The sequence below is a fragment of the Ovis canadensis genome, chromosome 15 (assembly GCF_042477335.2).
Source record: "Ovis canadensis isolate MfBH-ARS-UI-01 breed Bighorn chromosome 15, ARS-UI_OviCan_v2, whole genome shotgun sequence".
In the NCBI taxonomy this organism is placed as follows: Eukaryota; Metazoa; Chordata; class Mammalia; order Artiodactyla; family Bovidae; genus Ovis; species Ovis canadensis.
In genome coordinates, this window is record NC_091259.1 from 47,172,260 (window position 1) to 47,191,685 (window position 19,426).

Genomic DNA, 19,426 nt, shown 5'->3' on the forward strand with positions numbered 1-19,426 from the left:
ACAGTTTTGCTTCTTTTTATAATCTGGATGCCTTCTATATCTTTTTCTTGCCATATTGCTCTGGCTAGACTCTTCAGTATGCGGGAGAAGAGAAATGGTACAAGTGGACATCCTTGTCTTGTTCCTGTTCTTAGGTGGAGAGCATTTGGTCTTTGACCACTAAGTATAATGCTGGTTGTAGGTTTTATCCAGCTGATGAAATTCCATTGTATTCCTATTTTATTGAGGGTTTTTGTTGTTATTTGTTTTTTTAAAATCAGAACTGGAGTTTGGATTTTGTTAAATGTATTTTCTTTGCATATTGAGATACAGGTTTTTCATTAATGTGTTAATATGGTGAATTATGTTGATTGATGTTTGAATATTTAACCAATCTTGCATTTTTGATACAAAAATCTATAGATCATGATGTTTTGACAGTTTTGTATATTGTTGTATTCAAATTACTAAAATTTTGTTGAACATATTTGAATCTATGTTCTGAAGATTGTAGGTTTATAGTTTTCTTGTAATATCCTTCTCTGGTTTTGGTACCTGGGTAATGCTGGCCTCATAAAATGAGTTAAGAAATACTATCTTTTCTTTGGTTTCTAGAGGATTTTGTGTAAGATTGCTATTATTTCTATGTTAAATGCTTGGTAGAATTATCAGTGAAGCCATTTCAGCCTGAAGTTTTCTTAGAAGGAAAGTTCTTAACTACAAATTCAAATTCTTTAATAGACATTGAATTGTTCATTCCATCTATTTCTTCTGGAGTGCAACCCTATGAACTGTAGCCCACCAGCTTCTGTGTCCATGGAATTCTCCAGGCAAGAGTACTGGAGTAGGTAGCCATTCCCTTCTCCAGGAATCTTCCTTACTCAGGGATCAAACCCAGGTTTCCTGCATTGCAGACAGATTCTTTACCCTCTGAGCCACCAGGGAAGCCCAGTTTAGCTAGTTATTTTGTCAATTTTATTGACCTTTCCAAAGAACTAGCCTTTGTTTTCAGTGATTTTTTTTTCCCAATTCTTTTTCTATTTTCTATTATTTTGATTTTCACTCTATTCTTTAATAATTTTTTCTACTTTCTTTAGGTTTATTTTGTTCTTTGTCTAGTTTCTTAAAAAAAAATTTCATTCAACTGCTTTGGGTCTGGGTCTTAGCTGTGGCTTGCAGGCTCAGTAGTTGCTGCGTGTTGCCTTTCTAATTGTGGCTTTAGGGCCTAGTTGCTCCACAGCATGTGGGATCTTAGTTCCCTGACCAGGCATCAAACCTGTGTCCCCTGCACTACAAGGTGAATTCTCAACCACTGGACCACGAGGGAAATCCCTGTCTAGTTCCTTAAGGTAGAAACTGAGGTAATCTTTCTTAGACCTTTCTTCTTTTCTATCATAGGCATTTAAAGATATAATTTGCTTCTTAACTAGTGCTATAATATCATGCCATTCCACAAATTCTGATTCATTGGGCTTTTTCCCTTCAAAATTTTCTCTTTTTCTTTCTAATTTCTTTTTTGCTCCATGGGTTATTTACAAAGATGTTATCTAATTGCAAATGTTTGGGAATTTTCCAGGTATCTTTCTGTTACTGAATTTTAATTCACTTGTAATCAGAGAACATATTTTGTATGAATTTTTTTGAAATGTATTAAGACTTGTTTTATTGCCGAGAATATGGTCTGTCTTGGTAAATGTTCTATGTGCATATCAAAAGAATGAGTTTTCTGCTCTTGTTGGATAAAATGTTCTATAAATGTCAGTTAGGTTAAGCCAGTTGATAGTGCTGTTCAAATCTTACTCATCTTTACTGATTTTCTGTCTGCTTGTTCTGTTAAATATTTTAAGAGGGATGTTGAAATCCATTACAATAATTGTGGAGTTCTCCTTGTAATTTTATTCCTTTTTTTGCTTCATGTGTTTTGAAGCTCTGTTACAAGGCAGAAGAACTTTGGGGACTGTTAAGTGCTCTTAAGGGTTTCTCTGGTGGTAAAGAATCTCAGCTGGTAAAGAATCTGCCTGCAGTGCAGGAGACCCCAGTGAATTTACCCCTTTATTCTTATAAACTGCCTTGGTAATATTCTTTGTATTGAGGTCTACTTGGTCTGATATTAATATACCATTCTTGTTTTCTTTTAACTAGGATTAGCATAATTTGTCTTTCCTTATCCTTTTATATTGAACCTCTTTCTACCTTTATATTTAAAGTGTGCTTCTTGTAGATGGGGCATACTGTTTGTTGGGTCTGGTTTTTATATCCAGTGTGATAATCTCTACCATTTATGGCTTAGACCATGTACATTTAATGTGATTGTAGATATGGTTAAGTCTGTCATCTTGCTGTTTATTTTCTGTTTGTCCCATTTGTTCCTGTTTCCCTATCCTCCCCTCACCTTTTGCCCTCTTTTGGATTGTGTCTTTTTTTATGATTTCATTTTATCCCCTTTATTGGCTTAGTGACTATAATTCTTTGACTCTGTGCTTCAGTGGTTGCTTTAAAGCTTTTAATATGCATCTTTAGTTTATCACTATTTACCTTCATTATATTAAATAATTCTTGTGTCATATGAGAGCCTTATAATATTGTACTTCTGTTTCTCTCCTCCCAAACTTTGTGCTATTTCCAGTATTCTTAATTCCTTTGTGTAGGCTCAGATGGTAAAGAATCTGCTAGCAAGCCCTGGGTTGGGAAGATCCCCTGGAGGTTCAATCCTTGAGTTGGGAAGATCCCCTGGAGAAAGGCACAGCAGCCCACTCCAGTATTCTTGCCTGGAGAATCCCATGGACAGAGAAGCCTGTCTGTCCATGGGCTGCCATCCATGGGGTTGCAAAGAGTTGGACATGACTGAACAATTAACAATACCATATTTTCACCTGGAGTTATTTTTTTCTGCTGCCTAAAGGATGTTCTTTAAATTTTATTTTTCTGTGTGTGTGTCTAAAAATGCATTTCCCTTTTATTTTTGAGAGATATTTTTACAGGATATAACAATCTTAGGTTGCTAGCCGTTATCATTTTGGGTTTTATTTTTTATTAAAATGTGTTCAGGATTTGTTGTGCATGTTGCATCTGTGGGTTTGTAATTTTAATTACATTTCAAGACATTCTTCAAATGTTTTTCTTTTCCTCACCTTTATTCCTTTATGGACTCCATTTATAGCTATATTAGGGCTCTTAAAGTTGACCCATAGCTCACTTATGCTTAATTTATCCTTCTATAATGAATAGTGTATTCATTTGGGTATTTCCTACTGCAGTCTTCAAATTCATGAATCTTCTGTAATGTATACTCTTCCATTAATTCCAGATGAATGTATTTTTCTTCTCAGATACAATTTTTGTCTCTAGAAGTCTGATTTGTATCTTTTTAATATTCTGTATTTCTACATAACTTTTTGGAGGAATATGGTTATAATGACTCTTAATGTTTTTGTTTCTAATTTTAAGATGTGTGTCTAATTTTAAGATTTTCTTATTTTAAGATATTTGGGTTGGTTTTAGTTGAGGTTTTTTCCTTCCTTTTTGCTTGCCTGGTAATTTTTAACTGGATGCCATGTATTGTGAATTTACCTTGTTTGGCTGATGGATATTTTTGTATTCCTATAAATTTTCTTGAGCTTCATTTTAGGATTTCGTTTACTTACTTGGAAACGATTTGATTCTTTCACCTCTTGCTATTGGCATTTGTTGGATGTGACTAGGACAGTACTCAGTTTAGTTTAGTACTCAATTATTTCCCACTTCATAGCCACAGATTCCCCCTCTAGTGCCCTTTTATGAGGTTTTCTAGCCTCACTGTGGGGAGAGAGGGACAGGCCCTTTTCCTGGCTCTGTGCGAGTCCTGGGCAGGGTTTTCTCTAATTCTCTGAGTCCGTTGTTTCTCCAGCTTCATTAATGAGGTTTCCTCATGTGTGTGTTAATTAGTACTGGACTCTGCAGATTGCTGAGGTTTTCTCTGTGCTGCTCTTCCCTCTCTGGTATACTCTTTCCTTAGAACTCTGCCACCTATTGTCCCCAACCTCTCAGCTCCTCATCCTTAACTCAGAGTCCATCAGCTTCTGCCTGGGTTTTGCCTCTCTTGTGTTTTACTTGAGAACTCTTCTCAAGGTAGTAATTTGGGACAGTGGTTGGCCTTTGTTGTTGTTTAGTCGCTAAGTCGTGTCCAACTCTTTGCCACCCCATAGACTGTAGCCCTCCAGACACCTCTGTCTGTGGGATTTCCCAGGCTAGAATACTGGTATGAGTTGCCATTTCCTTCTCCAGTGGATCTTCCCAACCCAGGGATTGAACCCATGTCTGCTGCATTGGCAGGCAGATTCTTTACCACTGAGCCACCAAGGAAGCCCATGGTTAGCCTTATCTGATTTGTTTTTTCATCTTCCAGGGATTACTCTCTTTTCCAAATGTCCTATGTCTTGTCATTGTTTCATATATTTTGCTTTTGGGTAGTTTCAGACAGGAAGGTAAGTTTAGTCCTTGTTTCTCTGTCTTGGCTAGAAGCAGGTGTTGGGGCTGATACACTTTTCATCTCCTTTCCTATTCTCAATTCATGTATCCCAAACTCTTAGATGCAACATGAAGCAGAGTTATCCTCTATGAACTTGCTTGTCCTCATTTTCATTTGCACTTGTTAATTATGTTTGCCCTTAGAGTGCTTTCCTGATCTAAAATTATTTAATTAAATAGAGTAGGACATAATTAGTCTCCCATGACATCTGATTTTGAAGGTCTCATTCAGAGTACATTCCATTTGAGAATGAAAAAAAGGAACAGGAATATATTATGACACCTTTTGCATTTGTTTAATGTCTAAACAGTTTAGAAATGAAGCCAGTATTTAAGCAAAATGCTTAGTGGTATTTAATCTTTCAGCTATAAAGATGTCTAGTTGAAATCCATTTTCAATTAATCAGTTGGCTTGGTCCTTACTGAACATTTATCCTTCATTTGCCTTAGTTGTAATTGTGTTTGTATCTTATCTGTTATCGATTAGATTCATATTTAGAAAATGTGTTTATTAGTACATTTAAAACTTAGAATAATTTGAGGGTTTTTTCTAGTATATAATGCTTATTCTATTATTGTGGATTCCTTTCTTTTTCCTACTTTAGGAGATGAGTCAGAAATTCCATTGTTCCTGTTGTAAGGTTTTTAACTTAGAAGTGTGATCTTTGGATTTGTTCTATTTAAAGAAAAAAATTATGTTCCAATGATGTGATCCTACTCTGATCTTTTTCACTGGAAGGAAGGTGGGAATAGAGGGTTGTTTCATTCTTTTTTTTCTTTCTGTAGATTTATGAGAGACAGATGACTGATAAAAACTGGTCAATTGCCTTTATTTCCTTAGAAATCACTCAGGGTAGATACAGAGTCAGCCTTATTTATTGTGTTTTTAGTCTGTTATAGTGAGATGATAACGATCTTCATAATGAAAGAAACCACTCAAATAACAGTGTTACAGTTAATAAATCAGAGGAGATGATCCCTGAGCACTGACTCAAGATTAAATTTTTAAATAATGTAGTTTTGGTGAAGGACAATAAGGTAACATCATGGAAGAGGCTACTGGAATAAATTGAAAGGATTAGCTTACAGTGTTATGAGCATATCTACTAAAATTCTGTGTGACTCTGAGCGCAATCTTGTGATTTTGAACTTTAATGTCATCGCCTGTTAAAACTAAATAAAGTAACATTTAGTGGGTGATTCTGTTGTGTCAGGCACATTATTGGTCAGTTTACTGATTATACTTCATTTAATCTTCATATTAAACTTAGAAAGTCAGTAGGATCTACAGTTTACAGATGAGGAAACTAAGGTTCCAAAATGTTAAGTTAGCATTCAACATGTTGAGCAATTAAGTATTAAAAGACAATTTGATTTTAAGTCTTTATTATGCTGAAGCCATGAAGTTCCTTCTATTCCTGTCTTTCTCCTGTTTCTGAAAAGCACTTAACATTTAAAAATGATGAACTATGTTGTTTGCTAATAAGATGGTAAATTTTCACCTGCCTTAGGTTAGGCTCTTTCATTTTTGTTCCTATCAGTTGTCTTACTTGCAGTGTACTTTGATTATTAAAATCTTAGCTATTTGTTTGTGCCAGGTTCACCAGCGATTTACAGTAACATCTTCTTGTGAGATCTTAGAGCATTTATTGTCTGTCATTCATTTATTAATTGTATTTGAGATACATTTAATTATTTCATATTTTAAATTTGGGATAACATTTGAATTGTTTACATTGTTTAAATGGAATAATTCATGTATAGCTGCTGCACTTAAATCATAAGCATTCTAAGGAAGCTAATTCTATCCTGGCATGTAATAGCATTGTGCACATAGTGCATATGACTTAATAAATAATTGTGTGAATGAATGCTGTCAACTAGAATATCTTAATCATCCTCAGTTATTCACTTCCCATGGGCAAATTTGTTCTATGTAAGATGTTTTAAAATTTTAGATTCTGTAACTTTATTTAGTCAGTGCTATTAGCTTTTTAGAAAATTGCTTTTCAACATTTCAGAAATGCTTTTCAAAGAGAGTTCAATCAAAATGAATTGATTGGAGTGCATGTATTCTTTTTTTTTTTTTAATTACTTTTTGACAGTGTTTCATGGCATGTAGAATCTTAGTCCCATGCTCCCTGCATTGGCCTTGGGGGGAGTCTTAACCACTGGCCTACCAGGAAAGTCCCTAGCATGTATTCTTATTTTATTTGGCAGCAAGACCAATTACTTTGTCCCATACCTCAGTGTTTAAGAGTTCCAGAAGCTGATGCTCACCCTCTCCTTTTCCCTTACAATCAGAAAAACCAGGAAAACACTTGAGTTATGTTTAAGAGATTTGAATGTTGTCTACTGCTGTTACTACTGCTGCTAACTACTACTGCTACCTCTTCTACCATGCTACTAACTCAACAGTCAGTTAACCTTTCTGGGCTTTAGTTTTCTCATCCTTAAAAAAACTGAATTGGAGTATGTGATCTTTAAAGACATAGTCTTCCAGAATTTATAAAACCTGCAAGTTTAAAATAAATTAGGTTTCAGAATTGTTAAGTATAATAGCATTTGACTGTTGCACTTCAGAATATTAGTAGTTTTATATTAATTGGGAGTTTTTTTGGAAAGCATTTGCAATTTCATGTTCTACTTCTATGGTTAATTTTCTTTTCTAATTTATCAGCACTCCCTCACGTGTTGCTAAAGGAGCTGTCGACCACACCAAAATGAGTCTGCATGGTGCTAGTGGGGGACATGAGAGATCAAGAGATAGACGAAGGTCAAGTGACAGATCACGAGATTCATCTCATGAAAGAACAGAATCTCAGCTCACTCCTTGTATTAGAAATGTTACTTCTCCAACACGGCAGCACCACATTGGTATGTAAAATCAACTAAACTTCCCAACAGGTTTCAAAAACATGCATCTGCCTTTTTTTCTTTTTTTAACTTGGCTATGCTGCATGACTTGTGGGATCTTAGTTTCCTGACCATGGGTCAAGCCTGGGCCCTGGCACTGAAAGCGCTGAGACCTAACCACTGGACTGCCAGGAAATTCCCAGTGCATTTACCTTTTTAAAGTAGTAATAACAGTGAATTATGCCTAATTCACAAGTAAAATTAACATCTTACTTCTTTTCAGTTGCTTCTGTTTTAACTTAGCTTGATTCTTGCTTTTTAAAAAAAATCTTATTAAATGAAACTTTAAAGTGAATTTTTTTTTCAGAGTTTGGGACAGTCTTAGAAGTAATTTGAACAGCCTTTACAACTGTAATATGTAGATATAAAATTTTTTCAAGTAATTTTTATCTTGTGAGATATATAGCAGTGGTTTATTTAAAATAATATGTAGTAATTATTGATAAGAATCCTTGTTAATCATAATAAAAAAGGAAATGAAAGAGTAACCATCATGGAGTCATTTACCTTGATTTTTGGCAGTATTTTAAATTTAATTAAAAAACAGAGAAGAAAAAGGGGGGTGGAAGTAGGTTTTTTTTCCCCCTTGACAGCTCAGATCTTTATTCCTCACTACTCTTTATCATAAATGAATGCTGTTCCTCCAGGTAAATACATTGTGTGACTATAAAGCACCACTTCTTAAGTAGATGTACATAAACAATGTGAGCTTGCTGATTTTTATTTTTCCCTCAGAAGTGGCAAGTTAAATATTTTGACTTACTATTTGAGGCAGTTTCTGATTACCTCATATAAATCAAAATCATATATATTAGGTCTAATTATATGGAGATTGTCAGTATCTAAGTAAGTCTTTAAAATCAGAATAATACTAATAAGCTAAAAACCAACAAAAGTATAAATAAGAGCTGAACAGTTTGTTATATGGAAAGTTTAGTATCTGGGAAGAGAATAGGAGATATAATAAGTTATTTTATTGCTTTAGCAAATTTTACTTTTAGAGTGCTACCAACATTGTAGAATAGGCACTACAAGGGAGGTGTCAGGGTATCTCTGGAGATACAGCAAGCCTAATTATATAACCAGTAAAGCTGTACAGAGTGTTCTAAGTAGCCTGAGTCATGAAAGAATTTGGCAAAAGCTGATGAAACTGATGAGATGGAGGTACATTTTTTAGGTCACCTTTAAAGTTTGGTAATCTAATCTCTAAAGAAAACATCACAAAATCTTAGTTTTAATTTCTCTTTTGTAGACTGTTGGAACAGTTAAAGAAAATCTTCTGAATTTTAACAGTGTTTCTTTATATTAAAATTGTAGGTAATAATAATATGATCCTATAAAATTTTTAGCAGTGCTTTTTTCAAAAATGAGAGTGAGAAGAAAGCAGTATATCATCAGCTATTAAACTAATTTGGTAAAACATTAAAAGTCATTTGAAAACATAAATACTTCTTAGTGTCTGTGGTAAAAATATTTTCTTCCTTTGGTACCTTCCTTTTGTGAGATAAATTGCTTGTTTGGGGGTTTCCTTATTAATGTAGTTAAGAGTCCAAAGTTTGTACTTTGTGTTTTCAGAATAGTATTAATACTTTCAATATTTAGGACAGTTAAAATTATTATTAATATTTTACTGACTTTCAATGCTTGCTTATTTGACTTAGAATATTGTACTCCTTTTGTTTCTGTATATTTTTAAGTAGAGCAGTAATATAATTCAGTTTAATTTTGATCTTAGTCTGGGTCAACATTGGTTAGGTAAACGTCTTTTTTAAAAAGCCTACACAATTGTTTTAGAAAACAATGTAATGTTTTAGGTTTTATTTCCAGAAAATAAATGAAGGTTGATGATCTGTGAAAATGTTATTTGAAATAAAAAAAGCAGAATTGCTATGATATAAAACTACTTTTTAAATCACTATTTTCATAAGATATATATGTATCTCTTGTATCTTTTAAAAGAAAATTTGCATAAATTTGTTTAACCTCTTTATTTCAGAACGTGAAAAAGATCACAGTTCCTCTCGTCCAAGCAGTCCTCGTCCTCAGAAAGTGTCTCCAGATGGATCCAGCAGCAGTGCTGGGAACAGCAGCAGAAACAGTAGTCAATCAAGTTCAGATAGTAGCTGTAAGACGTCTGGGGAAATGGTATTTGTGTATGAAAATGCAAAAGAAGGAGCTCGGAATGTAAGAACATCAGAACGAGTGACACTTATAGTGGATAACACTAGATTTGTTGTAGACCCATCCATTTTTACTGCACAGCCAAATACAATGTTGGGCAGGTTTGTATTATTGTGATTCTTTGTATTATTAATAATAAGCACTTTTCCATTGCCTTTTTCTTAAATTTAAAATTTTACAGTAATTCTCTAGTAGAATACAGTGTTGCTGTTGAGCTATGGAATTTAAATAACTTGTTCAAGTTAATCCAGCTAGAAATTGTAGAGGCAGATTTTGAGCTTGATTTGATTTTGAATAATGTTTGCTGTACCTAGAAATAGCAAATGCAGTAGTTAAATGAAGACAGGATACTTAAAGATCTGAAAACATAGATTGTATTTGACAAGATGAATTTAACAGTGATAATGTTTCCTTCACTTGCGGCTTCCAAATTAAATCTTCAGATACAGCAGGTATCAGCATTTGGTTAGCTGAAAAGTCAGCATAAGTTATCAGTTTGATGTATTTACTTTAAAGAAATAATGTTAACAATTAGTCAGTAGAATGAAGGAGAAATAATTGTCTGTTAATCTGTACTGGTCTGGAGTAATAAATTAATATAAAATTTGTAGTTAAGGGAACCACATTCTAGAATTGGTAGAGACAATATGGGCTGTAGTTATGGGAACTTCAGTATAGAATTGATTTTCAAAGTGTTCAAAAGTAGGATCAAACACCTTTTAATTATAAAATTAGTGCCTTTTTTCTATTCATTCTAATATAAAATGAAGGAAGCACATAAATGAAATGGAAGTTTGCATGAGGTTAAAAAGGAAAACTAGAATTTTTTGCTTGGTTGCATTTGAGTAACTGTTCGGGTTACCTGTGTATATGTGTGTGTATGATTTGTAAGTATCTCAGAATCCAGAACAAATGCCAGCATGTGACACTGTTTACATTTTGGGTAGACAAATATTTCCTTTTAACATTAGCTCTAGACTTTACATGTGTAAGGAAAAAAGTGCTTGTACTCTATAGGCTTTTACATATTATTAGAAGCATAGGAAAGACTCTTTTTTAAAAATCAAAGCATGTTTATTTATTTCTAAGACATTATAACAAACAGTAAAACTTTAAGGAAAGATTGTTCATGGGAGATTTTTAGAAGGATAACTTGACACTGATCATATTTTGTATTTTTACCTAAAACAGTTGAAAGGCAGAAGTAGGTATTTGAAATTTTTCTTCAGCTGATAGGCTACGTTTTCTTTTAAAAATAAATCCAGAAGATTTTTTTGTTTGTGATCCATATTGATCTGAAAAGTAACTTTCCTTTTCTGTAAAAAGTTCAAGTATTTGAGAAAATTGCATGACATTTGATTCCTGAAAGACTCACTTCTTTTTTTTCCAAATCAGTGAAGGCTTCTTTTCATGTCAGTTGACTAAAGCATGTCTTTGGGAATGAAAATTAATATTCATGGGAACTGTAAAAAGCAGTTGGCATTCTTTTGGAAACTTTGAAATAAGAAAGCTTTGTTCTTTATAGGTTCTGTGTTATAAGAAAAGAGGGAACTATTTAAATTGGGAAATTGTTGAATAGGAAACTTAGATCAGCTATATTGACTTTAGTAATGATGTTGTCATTGAATTTAGAGATTCAGATTCTTTTAATCACACTTTAAAAATTTGCTTGGAAGTTAGGCATTCAGCTTTTTGTTTTGAAGGACATATTTAGCAGATTGCTTTTTTTCTAAATATTTACTGTTAAAGGGCCAACAACATGACTTGAAAAAATAGAAATTCATTTGCGTCTTCTTTTTGTAAAAATTAATATTATGAGCTTGTTACTTATTTAGAATTTTCATTCTTTTCTTCATTCCTCTCTACCCCAGTATTTGATTGCTTATTTTTCAGTTCTAGGATGCCAGTGTAAGAGTTCTGTGCAGGATTTGTTACATTTATAGTTTTGTGAAGAGTAAAATAACCTAATCTGCCTAAACTTATTTTACTTTTTTCTAGTTTAGGTTACCATACATGCTACTTAATAGACTAACTTTGCATTGAAGATAGTAGTTTCCCCTTTCTCCCTCTCTCCCTCTTCTCTCTCTTTCATTTTTTTCTTTGTCTGGACAAAATTAGTATAAGAATCTCTCCTAGATTGATTTGTTGTTTTTTTTTCACCCCTGAAGAAAAGGGACTGGAAAGTTATTTAGGTTTTGAATCTTATTAATTGATTTTATTTTCTTATGGGGAATCTTTACTGATGTTTCCTCCCACAAAAAAATTTTTTTATAATCCTTCATTTATCACATTTGCCAGAATAAACGTCTGATAAATATTGATGGGCTAATTTAATGATATAATTTAATGCTAAACTTAATAATTCCTTTTTACTTTTGTACATGAAAACAGTTTTCTCTTTTGAAAGGATAGCCTATTGATTTATTTCTCAATTACTTGCTACCATAGGATGTTTGGATCTGGCAGAGAACATAACTTTACACGTCCTAATGAGAAGGGAGAGTATGAAGTGGCAGAAGGAATTGGCTCGACAGTATTTCGAGCAATTCTGGTAAGTGCTGTTTCTTCTGTGTATTGATTGAGTCAGTTGACCCTTTCTCGGTAGGTACTTAGACTGAAAGCAGAATTGTATTTGGATATCACTATGGAAGTATCCAGTGTATTTTTTAATATCATTTAATTCATTTTCTTTTGGTATGTAAATATAGCATGATAAAAATAAAGGAATTTTATAACTTTTGCAAAAATAAGAGGGGATAATTCATCTCTTAGGTCTGCATAGGCAGCTCTTTCAAGGGTTTAGTGGTAACATTTCTATAGTCAGACTACTCCACTTTCCCTAATTCTATTAAGTACAAGAAGTTGATAATTTTTTGCTGTCACAATAAATGTGGCTACTGGAATTCTAATGTTTTGTTGCATATAACTAGTGGTGGACACTTAGGAACATTTGAAAGTCAGCTCTAAAATGTATTTCCTATCATTTTTGTATTAAAACTTAATTTTTTAACCTATTTTGAGAAATATTTGAATTAGTACTACAGTCACTAGTTGTAATTTTAATCAGTGATAAAGGTTTGATTTATAGCGTGTGACAGTTTATTTCACAGTTTGAAAATATGGTTTCCTTAAATAGTTTTGTGGGAAGAGGAGAGAGAGAATCCTGAGGTACAAGACAGGAAAAGTAGTTGATCATGATCAGTACTAACAAGTACTGGAAAAGTACCAGAAGATGTGTTGATTGATTCATGTAACAACTTCAGAAATGGTGTTAACTGTGGCTCTGAACATCAAGAAGCTTGAGGCAGATCCTAATTTTTTGAGAAGTGCTTTTTCAGTTGCCCATACTTCCATTTGTCCCCTAATGGTATTGACCAGTTACTCCATGACTCAGCTATGGAGTAACTTATCTGTAGCTCTGGGCCAGCCCCTAATAACGTTTCAAGTAGATTTTGGAAGTAATAGCTGTTATTGTTTGTACTTATGTGGGAAATACCAAAGAACAGTATTTGGAAGAAGAATAATTGTGTGTTCTGTTTCCATATATTTGAATACTTGGAAATGACTTCGAAGTTCCTTACTAAAAACCTTAAGTTTTGCTCAATTCTCTAGGTAATATTTAAGGTAATGTAAAGTATATCATTTAACTTCCTTAAAATTTCTTTAAAAAATATATGGTAGGTATGTAGACAAATAACTTGTAAGGGGGGAATACATGTGAATTAGCATGGTACAGTGAGAGAAGAGACGCATAAATAATGAGGAGACATGGGTTCTAACTTTATCTCTCTTGTTAAATAATTTAATAACTGGATGAGTCAGTGAATCCATTTGGACATATTTTTCCTGTCAGTAAAGTGAAAAAGTGGTTAGGTGAACTGAGGTCCTACCTAACTTTAAAATTCCACAATTCAGAAATCTCAAGAGTATCACAATTTTAAAAAATTGTATCAGCCCAATCTTAAACATACAATTTGTCTACCTTGTGCATTCTTTTATGCATTCTTTATTTTTTTTCCAGGATTATTATAAAACAGGAATAATCCGTTGTCCTGATGGCATATCTATTCCTGAATTGAGAGAAGCTTGTGACTATCTTTGTATCTCTTTCGAATATAGTACTATTAAATGTCGAGATCTCAGTAAGTATGATGTTTTGTGTGTGAGTGGTTTGTAGAGTTACAATGTATTGGAATGAACTACCTGAAATAGTGCTATTTACCTAGACTTCAAGTATTTGTTTAATTGAATTCTAAAACACAAATACCGTGAAGATTATTTATGAAAGTCCACAGAGATCATTGTTTGGTGCAATTTTCCAAAACTTTCTTTCAACTTAATTTTTTTGTTTGTAGAGTCTCCCATATTCATGCTTCTATTTGTTCTTCCTCTGTCATTTTTTGCCAGTCTGTATCTTCCAGCTTGGTAGCCCTGACTTTGTCCAAGTGTGTATTTGGCTTCACTCCTCAGATCACATCAACCAAGAATTTATAATTTCTTCTTGTATTTGCCATGTAATATTACATCCTAAGCAACTATGGAATATACAAATCATTCTCAAAAAGAGTATTTGTCATTAAAGATCTTAGATTGAATACCAATTACCAGCCCTCATTTATACAAAGAATTAAATAGCTTTATTCAGGAACTTCAAATTTAGTCTTAGAGCAAGTCTAAAACTTTGGAAACCCTAACTCTTTGATTGATATTTTCCTGTCATGCTACCCCCTGGCCCCCAATGCCCATCCCCTTTACTGTTATATTATGCCTAAGAAAAAAGGTGATTATACACAGAAAATTCAAAATATATATGAAAATTATCAAATGTTGACTTGGTTATTAAGTGGTTGGAAAAGCTCAGAAGAAGGAGATGTCACTGTGGGCTAGTAGGATTAGGGAAGAGTTCAGAGGAGACAGGTTGTAAAGAGTGAACAGGAATGATTCAGCAAGAGTAGAGTAGGAAGGTTAGGGGATTACAGACATGAGTGGTATACTTTGGAAATAACCTATATAAGAGAAGGGGATGAGAATAAATATGGGGGCCAGATTGTGAAGGTCTTAATATTACATTTTATGCTGTATAATGTGGGAGGCCATTGTAAAACTTTGCTACCTGTGGTTAGAGATGTATGTTAGTCCCAAGTATATGGTTATGTTTACTTCATTACCTAAATGTAACACTAGCTTAGCAAAGTGGGGCCATACTTTCTGAAACATTGGTGTGTTAGAGATTGGAAATGGGAAACTTGTAGGGCATCTATTATATATTTAAATATAGCTGTCCTTCATGCTTAATTATGGTCTAACTTCTTGAAAATGAGTGGTCCTTATTAAGTCTGTCAAGTACCAGTTTTTCTTTGTTTGGCCAAATATCCTTTTAAAGTCTCCATAAAGATATCAGTAGGTGAGACAAAGAAGATTAGATGGTCCACCTCTGAGTCCATTTCTATATAAATGATATTTAAAAGTTTAAAACCAAATAGTTGGAGAGCTGAAGCATACAGCTGTAAACTTGAACAAATTTGCTGTCTTTTCACATCTTAAAAAATGTTTTTTGTTGAAATCATGAGCATAATTCTAATTTATAAATTCTTGACTTCATAAAACCTTCTATAAAGGTTTTGTGTTTTTTAATTCATGGGAACATTTTAATTTAATTGCATATGACTAAATGTTGAATTTTGGTGACTGTCAGATTAAAAAGACACTAGAATTCCTTAAAGATAAATAGATTTTAGTTCTGTAATCCTTTGGACATTGTTTACCTTGTTATCACTATTAAATATCATTTACTTGTTACAAAATTAGCAATTCTCATAGACTTTATTAAAAGAACACTATATAGAATCTGAAGAGATAGAAACGGTCTTGTAAAATATGAAAGTGTACTGTAGGAGTAGACTTGAGTCCAAAAATGATTTTTATCCTGGAAATATGTGCTTTTACTGAATATTGTAATGGCACTTTACACTAAAATGTCTGTTTATCTCTTACTTAAAATTATAAAAGTACTCAGTGTATTGAATATATTGAATACAGCATCCTGGATTTCTTGGGCAAGTTACTTAAAACCTTATTTCTTAGTTGCCTTATCTTTAAAATGGGAGACTAATATTACTTACCTCACAGGGTTGTTTTGAAGATTAAATGGATAGTGCTTGACACATAAGAGCTTTCCAGGTGGTTCAGTGGTAAAAAAAAATTTGCCTGCCATTGCAGGAGAAGGAGGAGATGTGGGTTCAATCCCTGGGTCAGGAAGATCTCCTGGAGGAGGAAATGGAACCCACTCTAGTATTCTTGCCTGGAAAATCCTAGGGACAGAGGAGCCTGGTGGGCTACAGCCCATGGGATTGCAGAGTCGGACATGACTTAGCGACTAAGTGTGCATTCACTCTTGACCCATAGTATTAAATAAGGGTTTGCTTTAAAAAAAAAGAGCAAAATTAGGAAATAAGGTAAAGTAAAATAAAAATAATAAAGGATCATATCACACATTCTGTTTTGTATTTCCACATGAAAATATATTGTGAATAACTATATTAGAAGATATCCTTTAGTAACAACTTATTCAATGGTTTACATAGTTATTGCTCATTTCTACATTTTTATTGAATGCTCATTTTATACCAAATACTAGGTATGTAAAAGGCAACAAAAAAAGACAAGATCCCGTCTCTTGTGATGCTTGCAATGTAGTGGAAAAAGCAGATAAGTAAATTATATTGTGTTAGAGGAAGAATGGGGTACTAGATGAGCATGTATGAGCTGTATTTAACTCAGGGCTTGAGGAAGCTTTCTGGAGGAGAGGGAATAGGAAGTGTGTTTCAGGCAGAAGGAATGCTATGTTTGGAGGCAACTAGGCTTTGATTTCTTCATTGTCCTCATTATCTTCCCAGGCAAGCACTGTAATCCAGAAGAGGTTTTGAGAACCAGGGCTGAACTCAGGAATGAAGGCCTGGGGCTAAGAGAAATGAAAATACAATGTCCCAGGTGAAATTGGTATTTGTTCAGTCTCTAAGTTGTGTCCTACTCATTGTGACCCCGGGGACTGCAGCACGCCAGGCTTCCCTGTCCTCCACTGGATTTTGCTTAAATTCTTGTCTGTTTCGTTGGTGATGCCATCCAACTATCTCATTCTCTTAAACCCCCTTCTCCTACTGCCCTCAGTCCTTCTTAGCCTCAGGGAATTTTCCAGTGAGTTGTCTCATCACATCAGGTGGCCAAAGTATTGGAGCTTCAGCATAAGTCCTTCCAGTGACTATTCAGGGTTGATTTCCTTTAGGGTTGACTGGTTTGATCTCCTTGCTGTCCAAGGGACTCTCAAGAGTCTTCGCCAAATTAAAGATTTTAAAATTTAAAAAATAAAAAAATTAAAAATTAAAAAAAAGGGGGGTTCATGTTTGGGAACACATGTAAGAATTAAAGATTTTAAAATTAAAAAAACAATAAAATAAAAAAATTAAAAAAAAAAAAAAAGAGTCTTCGCCAGCACCACAATTCCAAAGCATCGATTCTCAGTGCTTAGCCTTCTTTATGATCAACTGTCACATCCAAACACAGCTACTGGAAAACCTTAGCTTTGACTATTCGGACATTTGTTGGCACAGTGATGTCTCTGCTTTTTAATACCCTGTCTAGGTTTGTCATAGCTTTCCTTCCAAGGAGCAAGCATCTTTTAATTTCATGGCTGCAGTCACCATCCACAGTGATTTTTGGTGCCCAAGAAAATATAATCTGTCACTGTTTCTACTTTTTCCCCACATATTTGCCATAAAGTGATGGGACTGGATGCCATGAGCTTAGCTTTTTGAAAGTAGTGTGGAAAATGAAATTTAAACTTTGCAAAAGGACAAGTTCAGACGGCCTAGGAAGAAAGGCACCACCCTTGTGGTGGACAGTGGGATTACAAATGAACATCAAAAACTGAAGTTACATTTAATTTAGTTTAAGAAAGGATATTAAGAGGCAGAGACTACTTTTGGAGTCGCAGAAATAGAGACACTGAAACAACAGACACTTGTATGTTTTCTCTTTGTCTTTCTCTGTCTTGCCCTTATTTTCAGTGTATAGCATTAAATCAGTTGAATTTGAGGATGGGGACTATACCTTTTTTAAAATTTTTAAATTATTATTATTATTATTATTTTGGGGGGACTATACCTTTTCACTCTGTCTGTAGTGTCAGGCACATAGTAAGGACTCAATAAACATTTGTTGAATGAATAAACTCTTTTATCCCCTCATGCATTTATAAGACACTTTTCCCCTTATTGTCTTCTCTAGTATCATTAGTCTTTCCCTCTTTATAGAGTAATCCTCAGGCTTAACATACTCCAGTCTGACCTGTGTCTATTGTAGGCATTCAAAAATACATTTGAAAATTTTTGAGCTTTACATTGATTCTTTGAAGTTATTTTTTGGTAAGAATTAGCAGAACTCTATTAGCCTTTGCCCTACTTCATTTTGCGCTCAAAGGCCAAACTTGCCTGTTACTCCAGATATCTGTTGACTTCCTACTTTTGCATTCCAGTCCTCTAAGATGAAAAGGACATCTTGTTTTGGTGTTAGTTCTAGAAGGTCTTATAGGTCTTCATAGACCTGTTCAACTTCAGCTTCTTTGGCATTAGTGGCTGGGGCATAGACTTGGCTTACTGTGATATTGAATCGTTTGCCTTGGAAACAAACTGAGATCATTCTGTTATTTTTGAGACTGCACCCAAATTCTGCATTTCATACTCTTTTGTACTGTATCTTGCTCTTTGGAAGAAAAACCATGACAAACCTAGACAGCATATTAAAAAGCAGAGATATTACTTTGCCAACAGAGGTCCGTATAGTCAAAGTTATAGTCAAAGCTATGGTTTTTCCAGTAGTCAAGTACAGATGTGAGAGCTGGGCCGTAAAGAAGGCTGAGTGCTGAAGAACTGTTGCTTTTGAACTGTGGTGTTGGAGAAGACTCTTGAGAGTCCCTTGGGCTGCAAGGAGATCAATCAATCCTAAAGGAAATCAACCCAAAATATTCATTGGAAGGATTGATGCTGAAGTTGAAGCTTCAATACTTTGCCCACCTGATGGGACGAGCCAACTCATTGGAAAATACACTAATGCTGGGAAAGATTGAAGGCAGGAGGAGTAGGGGGCAACAGAGGATGAGATGGTTGGATGGCATCACTGGCTCAGTAGACATGAATTTGAGAAGCTCAGGAAGATGGTGAAGGACCGGGAGGCCTGGCATGCTGCAGTCCATGGGGTTGCAAAGAGTCAGACACTACTGGGTGACTGGACAGTGACAAGAAGAATTAACACATTTATTATACTGCCTCCTATTCCAACTACTATGTCTTTCCATTTATTCAGTTTTCTTTTGTGTCTTCTGCAGTGGTCTAAGTTTATTCTTTGATAATTTGTATTTTTGTTACTGTTATGTGTAGAATATGTTCAGATTTTCTAGCTGCTAGCATAAAAGAAAATTATTGAATTTTCTATATTTGTGTTTAGCCACCTAACTGAGAAGGAAATGGCAACCCACTCCAGTACTCTTGCCTGGAAAATTCCATGGACTGAGGAGCCTGGTAGGCTACAGTCCATGGGGTTGCAAAGAGTCGGACACGACCGAGCGACTTCACTTTCACCTAACTCAACTCTGCTTATTTCTAGTAGTTTTTCAGTTGTTTCTTACATATTCTTGGTAGATAATTGACCCTTTTGTAAGTAAAACTTTTTTTATCTTTTTGTCTTGCTGAATTGACTATAATATTTTGAATAATGTTAAATTAGTGGTAAATCTGGTATCTGTCTTTAAAGGCATTTCCTTTAGGTTTCACTGGTTTTTTTCCTTGACTCT

The 19,426-nt window shown here is 34.2% G+C and overlaps 1 protein-coding gene across 7 annotated transcripts in view; it reads left to right on the top strand.

Annotated features, from left to right (window-relative positions):
- BTBD10 (BTB domain containing 10) overlaps positions 1–19,426 on the top strand; it is a 77,654-nt gene that overhangs the window by 45,536 nt on the left and 12,692 nt on the right. For all 7 annotated transcript variants that reach the window (XM_069554337.1, XM_069554338.1, XM_069554343.1 and 4 more), the window contains 4 exons: positions 7,166–7,362; positions 9,398–9,683; positions 12,031–12,133; positions 13,604–13,724. In XM_069554337.1, coding sequence (XP_069410438.1) covers positions 7,166–7,362; positions 9,398–9,683; positions 12,031–12,133; positions 13,604–13,724 — 707 coding nt within the window. The remainder of the gene's footprint in view (positions 1–7,165; positions 7,363–9,397; positions 9,684–12,030; positions 12,134–13,603; positions 13,725–19,426) is intronic.